The sequence below is a fragment of the Acipenser ruthenus genome, chromosome 38 (assembly GCF_902713425.1).
Source record: "Acipenser ruthenus chromosome 38, fAciRut3.2 maternal haplotype, whole genome shotgun sequence".
Classification (NCBI taxonomy): domain Eukaryota; kingdom Metazoa; phylum Chordata; class Actinopteri; order Acipenseriformes; family Acipenseridae; genus Acipenser; species Acipenser ruthenus.
The window spans coordinates 6,939,229-6,957,698 of record NC_081226.1 but is presented as its reverse complement, the minus strand read 5'-3'; the positions used below and the strand labels follow the sequence as shown (position 1 = coordinate 6,957,698).

Here is an 18,470-nt window from a genome sequence, read left to right as displayed (position 1 = left end):
ATTGCACAACAGCGAACCCTACTGGCCACACCGAGCACATTCAGAGTGGATAAGAGGCAGGGCTGGTCTCTGTTCTCTGGGATCGGTAGCCCCGCCCACCTCTGCTCTGGCTTGCTCGGTGTAAAAGCGATTCTGCCTTTAGGCTTGTGAGATCGGAGGACGCTCACACGCCCTCAGAACGCCTGTGCTGTGTTTGTTTTTTATTGGTGCGCATGCGTACCAGTTATCTGAACCCCTGATTATAATGAGAGATGCTTGTTTCATGGTTTAAGGACTGGTTTATAGTCCCAAACTACACAGAATGCGTCTCTTATAACAGAAGGTTCATAAGGTTCATCTCTCACAGTACATTCATATTTTATGAAGCAAGTCATGTTTTTTTACATGAAAATGTATGTACATTACATTATTTATTTCTTAGCAGACGCCCTTATCCAGGGCGACTTACAATTGTTACAAGATATCACATTATTTTTTACACATTATTTTTACATACAATTACCCATTTATACAGTTGGGTTTTTATTGGAGCAATCTAGGTAAAGTACCTTGGTCAAGGGTACAGCAGCAGTGTCTCCCACCTGGGATTGAACCCACGACCCTCCGGTCAAGAGTCCAGAGCCCTAACCACTACTCCACACTGCTGCCCTATGTAGAGCATTAATTGTTCTTAAAACCAGCACAGGAACTTACTTAGAGGAGCTGCTGTAAACTTCAACACAAGAACGGCATAATAATCACAATATTTTAGCACAGAATATATTGTTAGTTTATGCATTATTGTAACACTAGTTATATCTCAGACTTAAATTCACTTAAACTGGTGAGACAGCCTCTCTTGAAAAGGTTTTTATTCCCGATAAATATTTTTGTGATTTAAACATTTTTTTTTAATTTTAGGAAATAGAATTCATGGATGCACAGCACTTTAATTCAATTTGGGATCAGGAAGATGTGGGAACATGTCTAACCCCATTTTAAATACCCCACTGAATACAACTAAAAGCAGCAAACATGTCTGAGTTAATGATACCAGATGAGCAGGGATCAGACATTTCATGTGATGCCTAACTTCAGCCATTTCATGAAATGCCTGATTCACAATATGCCTGTAACATATATTTAAGTAGGAATAATGACCACGTATGCCTACACGAGATTCTATAGATAACAATGATGTGCCCTTAAAATAAATACGATGCCTGGGTCTGACCACACGATGGGGGTGTTCAGAGAATACCGGGTTAACCGAGTAAAACGAATTCAAAAGCAAACTAACACATTCAATAACAACTATCCACAAAGACATACAATCATGTAAAATAAGAGACCGTGAACGACATTTTACAAAGGATTTTATTTCATCTTCATTTTTATTATTAATTATTATTTGTGGGTTCAAAAGGGCAGCACTAGAATTTCACTCGACAAAAATCCATCAGTAAGCATGTGACATTTTTTAAATGACCTTAAAACAATATATAAAACAATATACAGTATTTAATAGGCTAACATGTTTACCCCATTTTGTTTTGTATTGTAAGTCTAAGTAGCTCCAGATGGTATTTGCTTATTCTTCACATACCCCTCTTCACTCATTCGGCTGCTTCTGGGTTCTGTTCATTATTCTCTAAATCTCCCTTTACCTGGCTCTGAGCTGCCCTAGAGAATCCGAACTTCCAGGCACTGAACAGCCTTCCTCATTCCATTCAAATCATGTGACACTGACCTTTTCAACTCTCTCTCTGTCTGTATATAGACAGAGTAGGCAGGGCGGAGTTGAAACCTCCTCGGGTATTATACCAAGCTCCATTCACACGGGTATCACACCAGGCTCCGTTCACACGGGTATTACACCAAGCTCCATTCACACGGGTATTACACCAAGCTCCATTCACACGGGTATCACACCGGGCTCCATTCACACGGGTATCACACCGGGCTCCATTCACACGGGTATTACACCATGCTCCATTCACACGGGTATTATACCATGCTTCATTCACATGGAGGTGTTGTGGTCCAAAATACTCTCTTATAATAATAGAAAACCTAAACTGTCAGTGAATGAATGCATTCAACACTTTTAAATTGCTGAAAGCATAGACCACCTTTTTGCTTGTATTTCATTTAAAGATTGTATACCTTCAAATTCCTTTAAGATTGTGTGAAGAGGCTTTGACTATGAGTGGCTGCTCTTCAGTTCCAGTTGCCTGCCATAGACATGTGTAATGAAGGCTAGATCAGCATTTGTCTTTATATTAGTAGGCACGTTTTTGATAGGCACTACTGCCATCTAGTGCACAGCTAGTGTATTGCCAGTAAAACAAAACATGATTCAAAAATGGCAGATCACCAGATGGTGCTGGCTCTTCTATATAGGTAGATCAATTAAAAGAAATATTCAGCGAAAAAAGGCACTTTACAGAGCGTTTAAAAGGGACCAAAAACAAAGTACACAGAAAGAGTACTTGGAACTGCAAACGCAAGTCAAAAAGGAAGTTAGAAAGGCCAAGAGAGAGATAGAAATGAAATTTACAAATAAAAAACTAAAATAGATAAAAAACCAGAGGCCACTGGTAACTCTGAAGGAGCTGGAGGGATCCACAGCTGAGATGGGAGAAACCGTCCATGGGACGACTATAACCCGGACGCTCCACAAAGCTGGGCTTTATGGAAGAGTGGCGAGAAGAAAGCCATTGCTGAAAAAAAACCATATCAAATCCTGTTTGGATTTTGCCAAAAGGCATGTGGGAAACACAGCAAACATGTGGAAAAATGTTCTCTGGTCTGGTGAGACCAAAATTGAACTTTTTGGCCTTAACGCAAAACGCTATGTGTGGCGCAAAGCCAACACTGCTCATCACCCTGAGAACACCATCCCCACGGTGAAGCATGGTGGTGGCAGCATCATGTTATGGGGATGCTTTTCATCGGCAGGGACTGCAAAACTGGTCAGGATTGAGGGCAAGATGGATGGAGCCAAATACAGGGAAATTCTAGAGGAAAACCTGTTTCAGTCTTCAAGAGACCTGGGACTGGGAAGGTTCACCTTCCAGCAGAACAATGACCCTAAACACACAGTGAAAACTACACTGGAGTGGTTTAAAAACAAGAACCAGAATGTCTTAGAATGGCCCAGTCAAAACCCAGACCTTGAAAATAGCTGTTCACCAATGGTCCCCATCCAACTTGACAGAGCTTGAGCAATTTTGCCAAGAAGAATGGGCAAAAATTGCAGGATCCAGATGTGCAAAGCTGGTAGAGACTTACCCAAAAAGGCTCACAGCTGTAATTGCTACCAAAGGTGCTTCTACCAAGTATTGACTCAGGGGGGTGAATATTATGCAACCAACAAATGCCTTTTTTTGGTTTAATTAACTTTTGTGTCACAATAAAACATATTTTGCACCTTCAAAGTGTTAAGTATGTTGTGTAAATCAAATGGTAAAAATCCCAATTAAATCCATTTTAATTCCAGATTGTAACACTACAAAATGTGGAAAAGTCCAAGGGGGTGAATACTTATGCAAGGCACTGTAAACAAATCCCCTGGCACGGATGAGAGCCTCCCAATAGTACTCAAAGGAATTAAAGAAGTTATTTACAAACCGCTAACCAAGATCATGCAACAGTCTCTTGACACAGGGGTTGTACCGACAGACTCGAAAATTGCAAACGTAAAACCGATCCACAAAAAGGGAGACAAAACCCAACCAGGTAACTATAGACCAATAAGCCTGACTTCTATTATATGTAAACTAATGGAAATTATAATAAGATCCAAAATGGAAAATTACCTACATTGTAACAGTATCTTGGGAGACAGTCAGCATGGTTTTAGGAAAGGGACATCGTGTCTAACTAACTTGCTTGATTTTTTTCAAGATGGAACATCGACAATGGATAATTGCAAAGCATACAACATGGTTTATTTAGATTTCCAGAAAGCTTTTGACAAAGTCCAGCATAAAAGATTAATTCTCAAACTGAATGCAGTAGGGATTCAAGGAAATGCATGCACATGGATTAGGGAGTGGTTAACATGTAGAAAACAGAAAGTACTGATTAGAGAAACCTCAAAATGGAGCGAGGTAACCAGTGGTGTACCACAGGGATCAGTATTAGGTCCTCTGCTATTCCTAATCTACATTAATCATTTAGATTCTGGTATAGTAAGCAAACTTGTTAAATTTGCAGACGCCACAAAAATAGGAGGAGTGGCAAACACTGTTGCAGCAGCAAAAGTCATTCAAAATGATCTAGACAGCATTCAGAACTGGGCAGACACATGGCAAATTACATTTAATAGAGAAAAGTGTAAGGTACTGCACGCAGGCAATACAAATGTGCATTATAAATATCATATGGGAGATACTGAAATTGAAGAAGGGAACTATAAAAAAGACCTAAGACTTTATGTTGACTCAGAAATGTCTTCATCTAGACAATGTGGGGAAGCGATAAAAAAAGGCCAACAAGATGCTTGGATATATTGTGAGAAGTGTTGAATTTAAATCAAGGGAAGTAATGTTAAAACTTTACAATGCATTAGTAAGACCTCATCTAGGATATTGTGTTCAGGTCTGGTCACCTCATTACAAAAAGGATATTGCTGCTCTAGAAAGAGTGCAAAGAAGAGCGACCAGAATTATCCTGGGTTTAAAAGGCATGTCGTATGCAGACAGGCTAAAAGAATTGAATCTATTCAGTCTTGAACAAAGAAGACTACGCGGCGATCTGATTCAAACATTCAAAATTCTAAAAGGTATTGACAATGTCAACCCAGGGGACTTTTTCAACCTGATAAAAGAAACAAGGACCAGGGGTCACAAATGGAGATTAGATAAAGGGGCATTCAGAAAAGAAAATAGGAGGCACTTTTTTACACAGAGAATTGTGAGGGTCTGGAACCAACTCCCCAGTAATGTTGTTGAAGCTGACACCCTGGGATCCTTCAAGAAGCTGCTTGATGAGACTCTGGGATCAATAATCTACTAACAACCAAACAAGCAAGATGGGCTGAATCGCCTCCTCTCATTTGTAAACTTTCTTATGTTCTTATGATCTGGCCTGAGTTGCAAATGTCTATGGCAGTGCAACTAGAAGTCAAGGGCAGCTCCTGAAGTCTGAGTCAACGGACCTGAACACAGACTTATCAAAAAATGAGAAACAGTATTTGAGTGATTGAAATAAAAACATTCAGAATGACTGCAAACATCATGAAAAGGTCAATAAGAAATGCAGCTTGAATCGATGAGCTCGTTACATTGTGTGTTTGAGTTTTTAATACAGTTTAACATTCCTGGAAAAGTCACACAAGTAACAATGTTGTCTTTAAATAAAACACATTAAAACCTGTTATTTTATATATTTACTAATTTACTTTTTTTTAAAATTATGATTTGATTTATAAGAGCACTCCAGTAACCTCACAAACAAAAGGACATTTTCCATTTAAACAACCGAAATGATACACATTTATACGTCTTTAAAATAATTCTGGCTTCTCTGCTTTTGTTGACGAGACTTCACTAAACTAACACTTTCATGCCAGGGTCATTGTTTTTAAGGAATAAGTAGCTTCTAATTGTATTTATTATATTTTTTTACCATCCCTTTACTGTTCTATGTTTATAATCACTTGGGGCTCTTATTATTACAATCACTCAGGGGGCTCTTATTATTACAATCACTCAGGGGGCTCTTTTCATTACAATCACTCCAGGGGCTCTTTATTGCAATCACTCAGGGGGCTCTTATTATTACAATCACCACAGGGCTCTTATTATTACAATCACTCCAGGGCTCTTATTATTACAATCACTCAGGGGGCTCTTATTATTACAAGCACTCAGGGGGCTCTTATTATTACAATCACTCCAGGGTTATTCTTATTACAATCACTCCAGGGTTCTTCTTATTGCAATCACTCCTGGGGCTCTTTATTGCAATCACTGCATTTCTCTGCTAGGTCTGTGCTTAGGTGCTCTCCTCTGAGTTCAGGAGCTGCTCTTCAGTTGCTGCTACAGAAACAACCCAGGCCAGATCAGCCAGTGTAAGAGCAGATCCATCTAGTGATCTGCCACTTTGGGTTTCCTTTTGTTTGCTGGCAAAACACTAGCTGTGCACTAGATGGCTCTGGCATTTCCTGCTATAAAAGACTGACTGATCTGGCCTATGTCTACAACAGCAACTAAAAATGAAGGGCGGCTCCTGAACGCAGTCAAAGCAACAGACTCAACAAAACAAAGTAGGGGACCTTTTCTACTCTGAACTCAGTGCACGGATGTTAAAGCCAGGCTGCCTGTCGCCACGTTTGAAGGAAAAGGAGCACGCTGCAGACAACAAGCATCAATGGAGTATATTCCATGAAGAACAGGGCATGTGGTCAACCTGTCATGACTTCAAGCATCTCCCACGTCCACCGCAATGATCTCAATCCGACGAGCATGGCTGGGATGAACTGAAATCTTCTGACTGCCTCTCTGCAGTGACTGAAACATTACCGAGTGAACGGAGCCCTGCCAGCACCTTGTGCAGTCTGGGCCACGTCAAGCTGTGCTCAGCGAAGCGGAACCCGGTATTAGGGACATGTCCTAATAAAATGACCAGGCTGTGTCTGTCAATTAACAATTTGAACAAATCTTGAGGGACATCAAAAACTGAAGATTAGCCCATAAGAACAGGCAGGAGTCTCATATTATATAATAGATTATTAATAAGGAAATAAAGAAACAGAAATACCGTGCAGAGTTTTCAGGAAGCAAGTGATGTTATAATTGGATGGTACATTGTACAGGTATTCAAGCCAAAGAAATACAATTCAAATATGCACTAGTCCACAAAAAAGAGAATTAACAAAAACAATAAAACCAAGACAACTAAAAAAAGAGAAAAGACACCAAAATGCCCATTCACAGAAAGCAGCAGCAGCAGCAGTAATCATGATAATAATAATAATAATAATATTCATAGTACAAGGAGCAGTACAGTTAGATGCCTATCAGATTTCTTAAAAATCAATTTCCAAACATCCTTTCCCAAAATTAAGATATGAAAAGGAGGGTCGCAGAAGCCAAGTGGATTTGAGGATAGAAAGCAAGAATTAGTCATCATTATAGTTAGTTACACGTTTTCTTTCTTTAGACGCTGGTTTGTTTTGCAATAGATTCTTCTTCATTCATTGTCCTTGATATGTTTTGTTTAACAAGATCTCTTTCTTCTCTCTCTCCTTTCCAGAAACTGCTTTCATTTTATTTTATTAGTATTAGTATTTCTCGTCCAATTTCATTTCTTTCTGGAGTGCGTTTCAATCCATCTCTCACGTTCTCTCATTCCTTTTCTTTGTTATTTTTAAAGAGGGATTGCTTCAATGCAAGTTTCCGTTTTGATCCATTCAAACAAACATTTCAAACTGAAATAATAAAAGGTGGATTTTTCTAAGCAATACTGGTACAAACCACACACGGGCAGTCACTGTACTGAACAGGAAACGTTGATAGAAAATACATCGACTGCATTGAAAACCTATATATATAATCAATTCAAACAAGTTCTTTCACATGGTTGAACAGATGACTGGTTTCAATCATCACTGCTTTTGATTTCCAAATGTGTTTTTCACACAGGACCCTTATTGTTTAGTTGATAAAAGGAGAATGCGTTGTATCACAGAGAGTGGCGAGAGGATGGAATGGGTTTCCAAGGGTTACCGAGTCATGTAATTGATGCTGAATCTCTGGGATCCTTTTGAAATGAATCGGCTACTAGGTACTGGACGAGCTCCGATGGGCTGAATGGCCTCCTCTCGTTCATAAACTTTGTTCTGATGAATAAAAATCAAACCCAAAGTGCAGTCCAAACTGCAGTTTATTTAATAGAAGTTCAACCTTTTTTTAGTATTGCTTGGGGGGTAAAATCGAAAACAAGCATTTCATTGTGAAAATCTTAACTGAGAACACAGGTTCCTCAAGGATATTCTCAAGCAAAGTTTATACGTTTCCTCTAATTGTTTAAGAAAAAAAAGAAAAGAAAAACTAAACCATGTGTAAATCGTGGTTGTCAATGCAGCTTACTGCACGCGTTTGAGTTCCCAGCACGGTCAAATCTCACAAGAACAGCTCCACACTGTTAGTCTCTCGGTTTTGTTTAAAGTCTTCTACAAAATGTCTCCACATCACATTATTTTAAGTCTTTCTTTAATATAAAATGACTGCTGTTTTTATTGCATATAAAATGTGGGCAATTCCATCTGTTATTGCAAGCAACACCCATCTTGTCTTGACTTTCTTGTGAAGTCCAGTCTCAGAGAAAAGCTTTGACTCTTCTGCATTAATAACACTGCCACAGAAGCGCACTCTCTATTCCCAGGGTTATTTTTATTTCATGTAAATGGATGATCTTCGCAGTGCCATTCAGACCAGGACTGAACTGAGCATCGCAGGCAATCCATCCAACACTGCATCTTGTTAATCTTGTTTCTTCTTTAAAATAAGCCTGTGTATAATATTGCTAACAATCCCACTCTGATCTTTATTTTCATTAAAAAATTGTAATGTTGCCATGTCCATTTTGCAAGCTTGCTTTAAAAAATACAATGCAAATACAAATGATGGGGAAGTTGTTCTAACTCCACATTGCAAGGACCCTCCTCTTTCCTCCCCTTCTCTTTCCTCTCTCTCTCTCCATTTCTGAAGAATAAGGTTGCTTGTTGATATTCCTCTTGGGAAGTCTCTGGCAGATCTTTTGTGTTGAAAGTGATTGGAGCTGACAAAACAATTTTGTTTTGCACCTGGATTCGTTCCACAGGTCTGAAACGTGCAGCTCTGAAGAAACACGCATTCCAGTAAACATGGACTTTCATTGCAAAACATCAGCTACTACTGTAGGGAGAAGAAATCTGTTTGCACAAGCCTTGCTGCTTTTGGATAGTGTTGCACTTCCTTGGTCAGGGTGACAAATGATCCTCCCCCAAGCCAGTAACCCAAAGACACTGCTGACCGAAGAGGTGCAAGTGTAAGAGATTTCCTGAGTCCAAGGCACGCAAACACAGACTCGTTTCAACTTAGTGTTGTATCAGACATTTTAAAATGGAAATACAGGTTTTCTGTGACACGTGTTTGTTTCAAAACAGTCCATCTGAGAGTCATGTAGCGAATGCGCTCCCCTTGCTCAGGTTTATCATTGAAATGAGCAGGTAGGTGCAGGAGGTTGAGAAATAAGGCCCCTGGTAAATCTGCTGTGAATGAACCGATTCTCATCACAGCATCAATATGTCTCATCTGTGAGTCTGTAGGGTTACTAGAACAATTTAACATCAAACTACTGATCATATTAATATACTTATTGAGTTCTGAAACCCAGGACTGGGTACAGTAGGGCTAGTGTGAGTTTCTAACCTTGCTCAAACTCCTGGCTCCTGATCATTTCAGTAATAGACTTCATTGAGGGGAGTTCTGAACCTCAGGACTGGGTGCAGGAGTTTCAAGCCCTGCAATGGAGATGCAAAACAGGTGTAAGCAATCTTTTGTGAGCTGCAACTCCTTTAGTCTTGGTTGACTGCTGGAGCTCCGTCATGTCCAGCCCTGAATGACAGTCTCTCTCACTCTCTCCTCTACGTGAGCTGGTGCGGTGCCTCCAGCATCTCCATGAGGAAGGTGTCAATGGGAGTGTCTCCAATCAGCTTGAAGAAGAACAGGTGCTCCAGGCATTTCAGACCAATCGAGCGCAGCGCTGGCAGGCGGAGGAGGAGCTTAGCAAACCTGGGAGGTGGGGCCACAAGAGAAAGGGAAGAAAACAGAGAGTTAGATGACATAAGCACTGGACCCATTACTATAAAAACAAGCACTCCGTAGGGGTTATTCTTCTTAACACTGAATGTGTGAAACTGAACGACGATGGTTTAGAACTGAAGTCATTCCAGGCTGATTGCTGCAGAATTGTCTACGTTTTTAGCATTGCTTTATAGCCTCCACTTAGTTGCTTCAAATTAAATAGTTTCCCTTATATTTGCAATAATTCTTATCCTATTGCGAGACCTCAACTGGATTTAGCAGGCTCAACAGAGAATCCTGCTGTCTCAACAGAGGATCCAGACAGCAGTCCTAAAGGTTTCAGAGAGAACTAACTAAACAAACAAGGACCTCAGAATCTCTTGGGATGAACATTCCCTGAAGCCATGATTCAGACGGTTTCAATTTTAAACACACACCCCTGCAGCGACACAAACACACACACACTCCCTCCCTCACCTGCCCTGCTGGTCTGGGTATCTCTGCTTGCAGTAGGACTCCAGGGAGGCGTAGACCTTCTCTCTCAGCAGCTCCACCTCACTGGGGTTAGATAGCCCCTTCGCATCTTGCAAATCAAAAGGGCTGGTGTTTATTTTCAATGATGAACAGGAACAGGCAGAAGCAATGGAGTAACTATTTACAGTGGTTGGCCAATAATGACAGAAAACAAAATACCAAGGCAAAGAACAGAAGATATATAAAGTAGCTGGATACTGCTACAGGGAAGTGCCAGCTTGCTGAATGCAGGTCTCGACACCCCTGTCTCACACCAGCTGTTTACACAGCCCTCTTTCTGAAGCTTTACAGGAACACAGACTCACTAACTGAGCTCAGGACAGGGCTTTAAAAGCTAACAGTACATCAAATATACACATTACTAAGCTATACATTAGTGTCGTTATGGATGAGGTAGTTGAGGAACTACAGTAACATTTTTCATCCATTCTTCCCCCATCCATAGACTAACATGCATGCTCCCGCAAGACTGAAAAAGCACCCGCGCATACACACATGCACGCACGCGCACACACACACACACACACACTGCCGCTTTGTGCAACATTTTCCCGCTCTGTACAATTGATATTTTCAGTTTCTTTTCCTTTGTCTTGTCCACAGGGCATTTCCAAATAAAAATAAACTAATGAGCTCTTGAGGTAGAGACGCTGCGAGTTCCCTGAGCGTGGCTCTGCTCAGTGCACTGCGTCGGCTCTGCTCAGTGCGCCACTTCGGGTCTGTTTAGTGCGCCGCGCCGGCTCTGCTGCGTCGGCTCTACTCAGTGCACTGTGTCGGCTCTGCTCAGTGCACTGTGTCGGCTCTGCTCAGTGCGCCGCGTCAGCTCTGCCGCGCCGGCTCTGCTCAGTGCCGGCTCTGCTCAGTGCCGGCTCTGCTCAGTGCGCCACGCCGGCTCTGCTCAGTGCGCCGCGCCGGCTCTGCTGCGTCGGCTCTGCTCAGTGCGCCGCGTCGGCTCTGCTGTGTCGGCTCTGCTCAGTGCGCCGCGCCGGCTCTGCTGCGTCGGCTCTGCTGCGTCGGCTCTGCTCAGTGCGCCGCATCGGCTCTGCTGCGTCGGCTCTGCTCAGTGCGCCGCGCCGGCTCTGCTGTGTCGGCTCTGCTCAGTGCGCCGCGCCGGCTCTGCTGCGTCGGCTCTGCTGTGTCGGCTCTGCTGCGTCGGCTCTGCTCAGTGCGCCGCGCCGGCTCTGCTGCGTCGGCTCTGCTGCGTCGGCTCTGCTCAGTGCGCCGCGTCGGCTCTGCTGTGTCGGCTCTGCTGCGTCGGCTCTGCTCAGTGCGCCGCGCCGGCTCTGCTGCGTCGGCTCTGCTCAGTGCGCCGCGCCGGCTCTGCTGTGTCGGCTCTGCTGCGTCGGCTCTGCTCAGTGCGCCGCGCCGGCTCTGCTGCGCCGGCTCTGCTCAGTGCGCCGCGCCGGCTCTGCTGCGCCGGCTCTGCTGCGTCGGCTCTGCTCAGTGCGCCGCGCCGGCTCTGCTGCGCCGGCTCTGCTGTGTCGGCTCTGCTCAGTGCGCCGCGTCGGCTCTTCTGTGTCGGCTCTGCTGCGTCGGCTCTGCTGTGTCGGCTCTGCTCAGTGCGCCGCGCCGGCTCTGCTGCGCCGGCTCTGCTGCGTCAGCACTGCTCAGTGCGCCACATTGGCTCTCCTGTGCCGGCTCTGCTCAGTGCACCGTGTCAGCTCTGCTGTGTCGGCTCTGCTGTGTCGGCTCTGCTCAGTGCGCCGCGTCGGCTCTGCTCAGTGCGCCGCGTCGGCTCTGCTGCGTCGGCTCTGCTCAGTCGGCTCTGCTGCGTCGGCTCTGCTCAGTGCGCCGCGTCGGCTCTGCCGCGCCGGCTCTGCTACGTCGGCTCTGCTCAGTGCGCCGCGTCGGCTCTGCTGCGTCGGCTCTGCTCAGTGTGCCGCGTCGGCTCTTCTGTGTCGGCTCTGCTCAGTGCGCCGCATCGTCTCTGCTGTGCCGGCTCTGCTCAGTGCGCCGCGCCGGCTCTGCTGCGTCGGCTCTGCTCAGTGCGCCGCGTCGGCTCTGCTGCGTCGGCTCTGCTCAGTGCGCCGCGTCGGCTCTGCTGTGTCGGCTCTGCTCAGTGCGCCGCGTCGGCTCTGCTGCGTCGGCTCTGCTGCGTCGGCTCTGCTCAGTGCGCCGCGTCGGCTCTGCTGCGTCGGCTCTGCTGCGTCGGCTCTGCTGCGTCGGCTCTGCTCAGTGCGCCGCGTCGGCTCTGCTGCGTCGGCTCTGCTCAGTGCGCCGCGTCGGCTCTGCTCAGTGTGCCGCGCCGGCTCTGCTGCGCCGGCTCTGCTGCGTCGGCTCTGCTCAGTGCGCCGCGTCGGCTCTGCTCAGTGCGCCGCGCCGGCTCTGCTCAGTGCGCCGCGCCGGCTCTGCTCAGTGCGCCGCGCCGGCTCTGCTGCGTCGGCTCTGCTCAGTGCGCCGCGTCGGCTCTGCTCAGTGCGCCGCGTCGGCTCTGCTGCGTCGGCTCTGCTCAGTGTGCCGCGTCGGCTCTTCTGTGTCGGCTCTGCTCAGTGCGCCGCATCGTCTCTGCTGTGCCGGCTCTGCTCAGTGCGCCACACTGGCTCTGCTGCGTCGGCTCTGCTCAGTGTGCCGCGTCGGCTCTGCTGCGTCGGCTCTGCTCAGTGCGCCGCATCGGCTCTGCTGTGTTGGCTCTGCTCAGTGCACTGTGTCGGCTCTGCTCAGTGCACTGTGTCGGCTCTGCTCAGTGCGCCGCGTCAGCTCTGCCGCGCCGGCTCTGCTCAGTGCCGGCTCTGCTCAGTGCCGGCTCTGCTCAGTGCGCCACGCCGGCTCTGCTCAGTGCGCCGCGCCGGCTCTGCTGCGTCGGCTCTGCTCAGTGCGCCGCGTCGGCTCTGCTGTGTCGGCTCTGCTCAGTGCGCCGCGCCGGCTCTGCTGCGTCGGCTCTGCTCAGTGCGCCGCGTCGGCTCTGCTGCGTCGGCTCTGCTCAGTGCGCCGCGCCGGCTCTGCTGTGTCGGCTCTGCTCAGTGCGCCGCGCCGGCTCTGCTGCGTCGGCTCTGCTGTGTCGGCTCTGCTGCGTCGGCTCTGCTCAGTGCGCCGCGTCGGCTCTGCTGCGTCGGCTCTGCTGCGTCGGCTCTGCTCAGTGCGCCGCGTCGGCTCTGCTGTGTCGGCTCTGCTGCGTCGGCTCTGCTCAGTGCGCCGCGCCGGCTCTGCTGCGTCGGCTCTGCTCAGTGCGCCGCGCCGGCTCTGCTGTGTCGGCTCTGCTGCGTCGGCTCTGCTCAGTGCGCCGCGCCGGCTCTGCTGCGCCGGCTCTGCTGCGTCGGCTCTGCTCAGTGCGCCGCGCCGGCTCTGCTGCGCCGGCTCTGCTGTGTCGGCTCTGCTCAGTGCGCCGCGTCGGCTCTTCTGTGTCGGCTCTGCTGCGTCGGCTCTGCTCAGTGCGCCGCGCCGGCTCTGCTGCGCCGGCTCTGCTGCGTCAGCACTGCTCAGTGCGCCACATCGGCTCTCCTGTGCCGGCTCTGCTCAGTGCACCGTGTCAGCTCTGCTGTGTCGGCTCTGCTGTGTCGGCTCTGCTCAGTGCGCCGCGTCGGCTCTGCTGCGTCGGCTCTGCTCAGTCGGCTCTGCTGCGTCGGCTCTGCTCAGTGCGCCGCGTCGGCTCTGCTGCGTCGGCTCTGCTCAGTGCGCCGCGTCGGCTCTGCTCAGTGCGCCGCGTCGGCTCTGCTGCGTCGGCTCTGCTCAGTGCGCCGCGTCGGCTCTGCTGCGTCGGCTCTGCTGCGTGCGCCGCGTCGGCTCTGCTCAGTGCGCCGCGCCGGCTCTGCTCAGTGCGCCGCGTCGGCTCTGCTGTGTCGGCTCTGCTCAGTGCGCCGCGTCGGCTCTGCTGTGTCGGCTCTGCTCAGTGCGCCGCGTCGGCTCTGCTGTGTCGGCTCTGCTGTGTCGGCTCTGCTGTGTCGGCTCTGCTCAGTGCGCCGCACCGGTTCTGCTCAGTGCGCCCCGTCGGCTCTGCTCAGTGCGCCGCACCGGTTCTGCTCAGCGCGCCGCGTCGGCTCTGCTGTGTGCTGGGACTCGCATACAGACCTTGTTTCTTTTCTCTTTCTTGGTTCCAGCTCCTCCCGGATACACAGGACCTGCACTCCTGTACTGCTAAGTATTTTCATATGTATTTGGCTTCAAGTTACATTGATTTATTATTGCAACCAAAGATCATGTTTAAAAGTAGCGATTGCAGTTATGAAGTAATGGGGGATTTCACTCCATTACAACAATATAATACACGTGCAACCACACACACACACACACAGGGACAACCCTTCACAACCCCACACACACACACACACACACACACACACACACACACACACACACACAGGGACAACCCTTCACAACCCCCCCCACACACACACACACACACACACACACACACACACACACACACACACACACAGGGACAACCCTTCACAACCCCACACACACACACACACACACACACACACACACGTACAACCCTTCATTCCGGGGACTTGTGGGTTTTTAGGCTTTCCTCATTCGTGGAATAACCACACCACTCCTGAGAATGTCCTCTGTTTACACAGTCTCTCCCTGTCCCTCTCACCTGGGTTGAACAGTATGATGGCTCGCAGGCAGCCTAGCTCCGTCTTGTCCATCTGCATGTCTCTCATCTTGGAGACGAGCTCAGTCAGCACCCTGCAAAGAGACACAGATTCAGGCCAGTACAATAGCAGCTGCTGATGGGCACGGGTTACCTTTCCAAGACAGCCTCACTATGGCAGTGCTGGAGATTTCTAGGGCAGTCTTGTATTTATAAAAGGTCCCAGCCACAAGCAACACCTTTTAAACAGTATGGCAACAGTGGTTGTAAACCTGTGGAAGATGCACCCCCACACTGTAGATGTGTATTTTGTATTACACCTGTATCAATGATGGAGTGCCTCCTGATTCTCAGTTCTGTATAAACAGGGTGATGGTAAAGGCACTCAGCGTTGAGTGCAGGATGCTGCCTATAGTCTGGACGTCGCTGGTTCGAGTCCAGGATATTCCACTGCCGACCGTGGATGGGAGTTCCCAGGGGGCAGCGCACAACTGGCCAAGTGCCACCCGGGGTGGGGGGGGCGCGGTTTAGGTCGATCAGGGTGTCCTCGGCTCACCGCGCACCGGTGACCCCTGTAGTCTGGCCAGGCACCTGCGGGCTTGCCTGTCCTCCAACACTGTAGCTCTAAGGTGGCTGCATGGTGAGACTGCAGTGTGAAAAGAAGCGGTCGGCTGACAGCACACGCTTTGGAGGACAGCGTGTGTTAGTCTTCGCCGCTCCCGAGTCAGCGCAGGGGTGGTAGCGGGGAGCCGAGCTTACATAATAATTGGATATTCTAAATTAGGAGAAAATAATAAAATATAATTGCCGACTACTAAATAAAAAAAATTAAAAAAAAAAAAAAACAGGGTGATGGTTCTGATCGAGTTCTGTATGAACAGGGAGATGGTTCTGATTGAGTTCGGTATGAACAGGGTGATGGTTCTGATCGAGTTCTGTATAAACAGGGTGATGGTTCTGATTGCGTTCTGTATTATAAAGCTACTGATCATCATAAATAAGGCTGTATTTTTTTCACAGTTATCACGGATTTCTGTGAAACGTACTCATTGCTGTACCCACTGCCTCCCAATAAGTTTTAGAACATGTCCCCATGTGCACCTATCTGTGCTGTACAGGGTCCAGAGCTCCTGTCCCATGTGCACCTATCTGTGCTGTACAGGGTCCAGAGCTCCTGTGCCATGTGCACCTATCTGTGCTGTACAGGGTCCAGAGCTCCTGTCCCATGTGCACCTATCTGTGCTGTACAGGGTCCACCACACACTCGTATTACATGGTCCTGCATTAACAGCATGACTGTGCCCAGCCCCACTACACACTCGTATTACATGGTCCTGCATTAACAGCATGACTGTGCCCAGCCCCACTACACACTCATATTACATGGTCCTGCATTAACAGCATGACTGTGCCCAGCCCCACTACACACTCATATTACATGGTCCTGCATTAACAGCATGACTGTGCCCAGCCCCACTACACACTCGTATTACATGGTCCTGCATTAACAGCATGACTGTGCCCAGCCCCACTACACACTCGTATTACATGGTCCTGCATTAACAGCATGACTGTGCCCAGCCCCACTACACACTCGTATTACATGGTCCTGCATTAACAGCATGACTGTGCCCAGCCCCACTACACACTCGTATTACATGGTCCTGCATTAACAGCATGACTGTGCCCAGCCCCACTACACACTCGTATTACATGGTCCGGTATTAACAATATGACGTGGCTGGTTTTTGTGAGTGGCTCCCTGTCAAGGAGGACCCCACGCTGAACACCTGTATTTCAGCACTGAGGTGCTCCTGAGACCTGTATTGACAGCACTGCAGGTATCTGCTTACCCGTCCAAGATGGCCCTGTATTGTCTTGACAGTATTAAATGGAGCTGGCCCTGTACTGTATTGACAGTATTAATGGAGATGGCCCTGTATTGACAGTATTAATGGTTGGTACTGGTTCCCTGCTCACCTGTCAAAGATGGCCCCCACTCCAGCGCTGTGCGCACTGTTCCGATGCACGTGCAAACCCGTCGCCAGCAAGATACCATCCTTCACAGTGATGGAGCGATGAGAGAACGAGGCAATGAGCAACTCGTTCCAGCCTGAGAGGAGAGGAGGGAGTGAGAGGAGAACATGAAGACAGGAGAGCAGAGGAGGAGAGAGCATGAGGAGAGGAGAGCATGAAGACAGGAGAGCACAGGTGGAGAGAGCAGAGGAGAGGAGAACCATGAGGAGAGCAGAGGAGGAGAGCGCGTGAGGAGAGGAGAGCATGAACACACGAGAGCAGAGAAGGAGACAGCGTGAGGAGAGTAGAGGAGGAGAGCAGAGGAGAGGAGAACATGAGGAGAGCATGAAGACAGGAGAGCAGAGGAGGAGAGAGCATGAGGAGAGAAGAGCATGAACACACGAGAGCAGAGAAGGAGACAGCGTGAGGAGAGGAGAGGAGGAGAGAGCAGAGGAGAGGAGAACATGAGGAGAGCATGAAGACAGGAGAGCAGAGGAGGAGAGAGCATGAGGAGAGGACAGCATGAAGACAGGAGAGCACAGGTGGAGAGAGCAGAGGAGAGGAGAGGAGAACATGAGGAGAGCAGAGGAGAAGAGAGCATGAGGAGAGGAGAACATGAGGAGAGCATGAAGACAGGAGAGCAGAGGAGGAGACAGCATGAGGAGGAGAGCATGAACACACGAGAGCAGAGAAGGAGACAGCGTGAGGAGAGGAGAGCGGAGAGGAGAGGAGGAGAGAGCAGAGGAGAGGAGAGCATGAACACAGGAGAGCAGAGAAGGAGACAGCGTGAGGAGAGGAGAGCGTGAGGAGAGGAGAGGAGAACATGAGGAAAGCGTGAAGACAGGAGCAGAGGAGGAGAGAGCAGAGAAGAGAACATGAGGAGAGCATGAGGAGAGGAGGAGAGGAGAACATGAGGAGAGCAGAGGAGAGGAGAACATGAGGAGAGCGTGAGGAGAGGAGAACATGAGGAGAGTGTGAGGAGAGGAGAGCAGAGGAGGAAAGGATGAGGAGAGCAGAGGAGAGGAGAACATGAGGAGAGCGTGAGGACAGGAGAGCAGAGGAGAGGAGAGCATGAGGAGAGGAAAGCATGAGGAGAGGAGAGCATGAGGAGAGGAAAGCATGAGGAGAGGAAAGCATGAGGAGAGTGTGAGGAGAGAACAGAGGAGAGGACAGCATGAGGAGAGCGTGAGGACAGGATAGCGTAAGGACAGGAGAGCAGAGCAGAGGAGAGGAGAGCAAGAGGAGAGGAGGGCAGAGAGATAGCGTGAGAGAAGAGGAAGTGAGAGGGGAGAGGAGAGGAAACAAGAGCGTGAGACAGAAGGGGAGAGCATGAGATAGGAGAAGAGGGAAGAAGAGTGTGAAAAGATGGGAGAGCGCATTAGAGAGAGGAGAGGAGATGTTGAAGCACAGTGACTCTGCCCTGCAGGCAGCTCTGTGAGGCTATTTAACCTCGTCCTGCTCTCTGGACACTTCCTCAACACTAGAACTGCCACAGCAGTCATTTTGACGGTTTGATGTTTTCAAACTTAAATTACTCTGCATGTGTGAAAGTTATGCGGTTGTCTGTTTATGACTTTTCTTAAATACATGTATTAAATACACTGATG

General features: G+C 48.3%; 1 protein-coding gene across 3 annotated transcripts in view; it reads right to left on the bottom strand.

Annotated features, from left to right (window-relative positions):
• Nucleotides 1-6,751: 6,751 nt before the first annotated feature.
• Nucleotides 6,752-18,470, bottom strand: part of LOC117966728 (retinoic acid receptor RXR-beta-A) — a 56,072-nt gene continuing 44,353 nt past the window's right edge. For all 3 annotated transcript variants that reach the window (XM_059009368.1, XM_059009367.1, XM_059009369.1), the window contains 4 exons: nt 16,828-16,960; nt 14,851-14,942; nt 10,254-10,359; nt 6,752-9,764 (listed from right to left, as the gene is read on the bottom strand). In XM_059009368.1, coding sequence (XP_058865351.1) covers nt 9,617-9,764; nt 10,254-10,359; nt 14,851-14,942; nt 16,828-16,960 — 479 coding nt within the window. In that variant the 3' untranslated portion in view covers nt 6,752-9,616. The remainder of the gene's footprint in view (nt 9,765-10,253; nt 10,360-14,850; nt 14,943-16,827; nt 16,961-18,470) is intronic.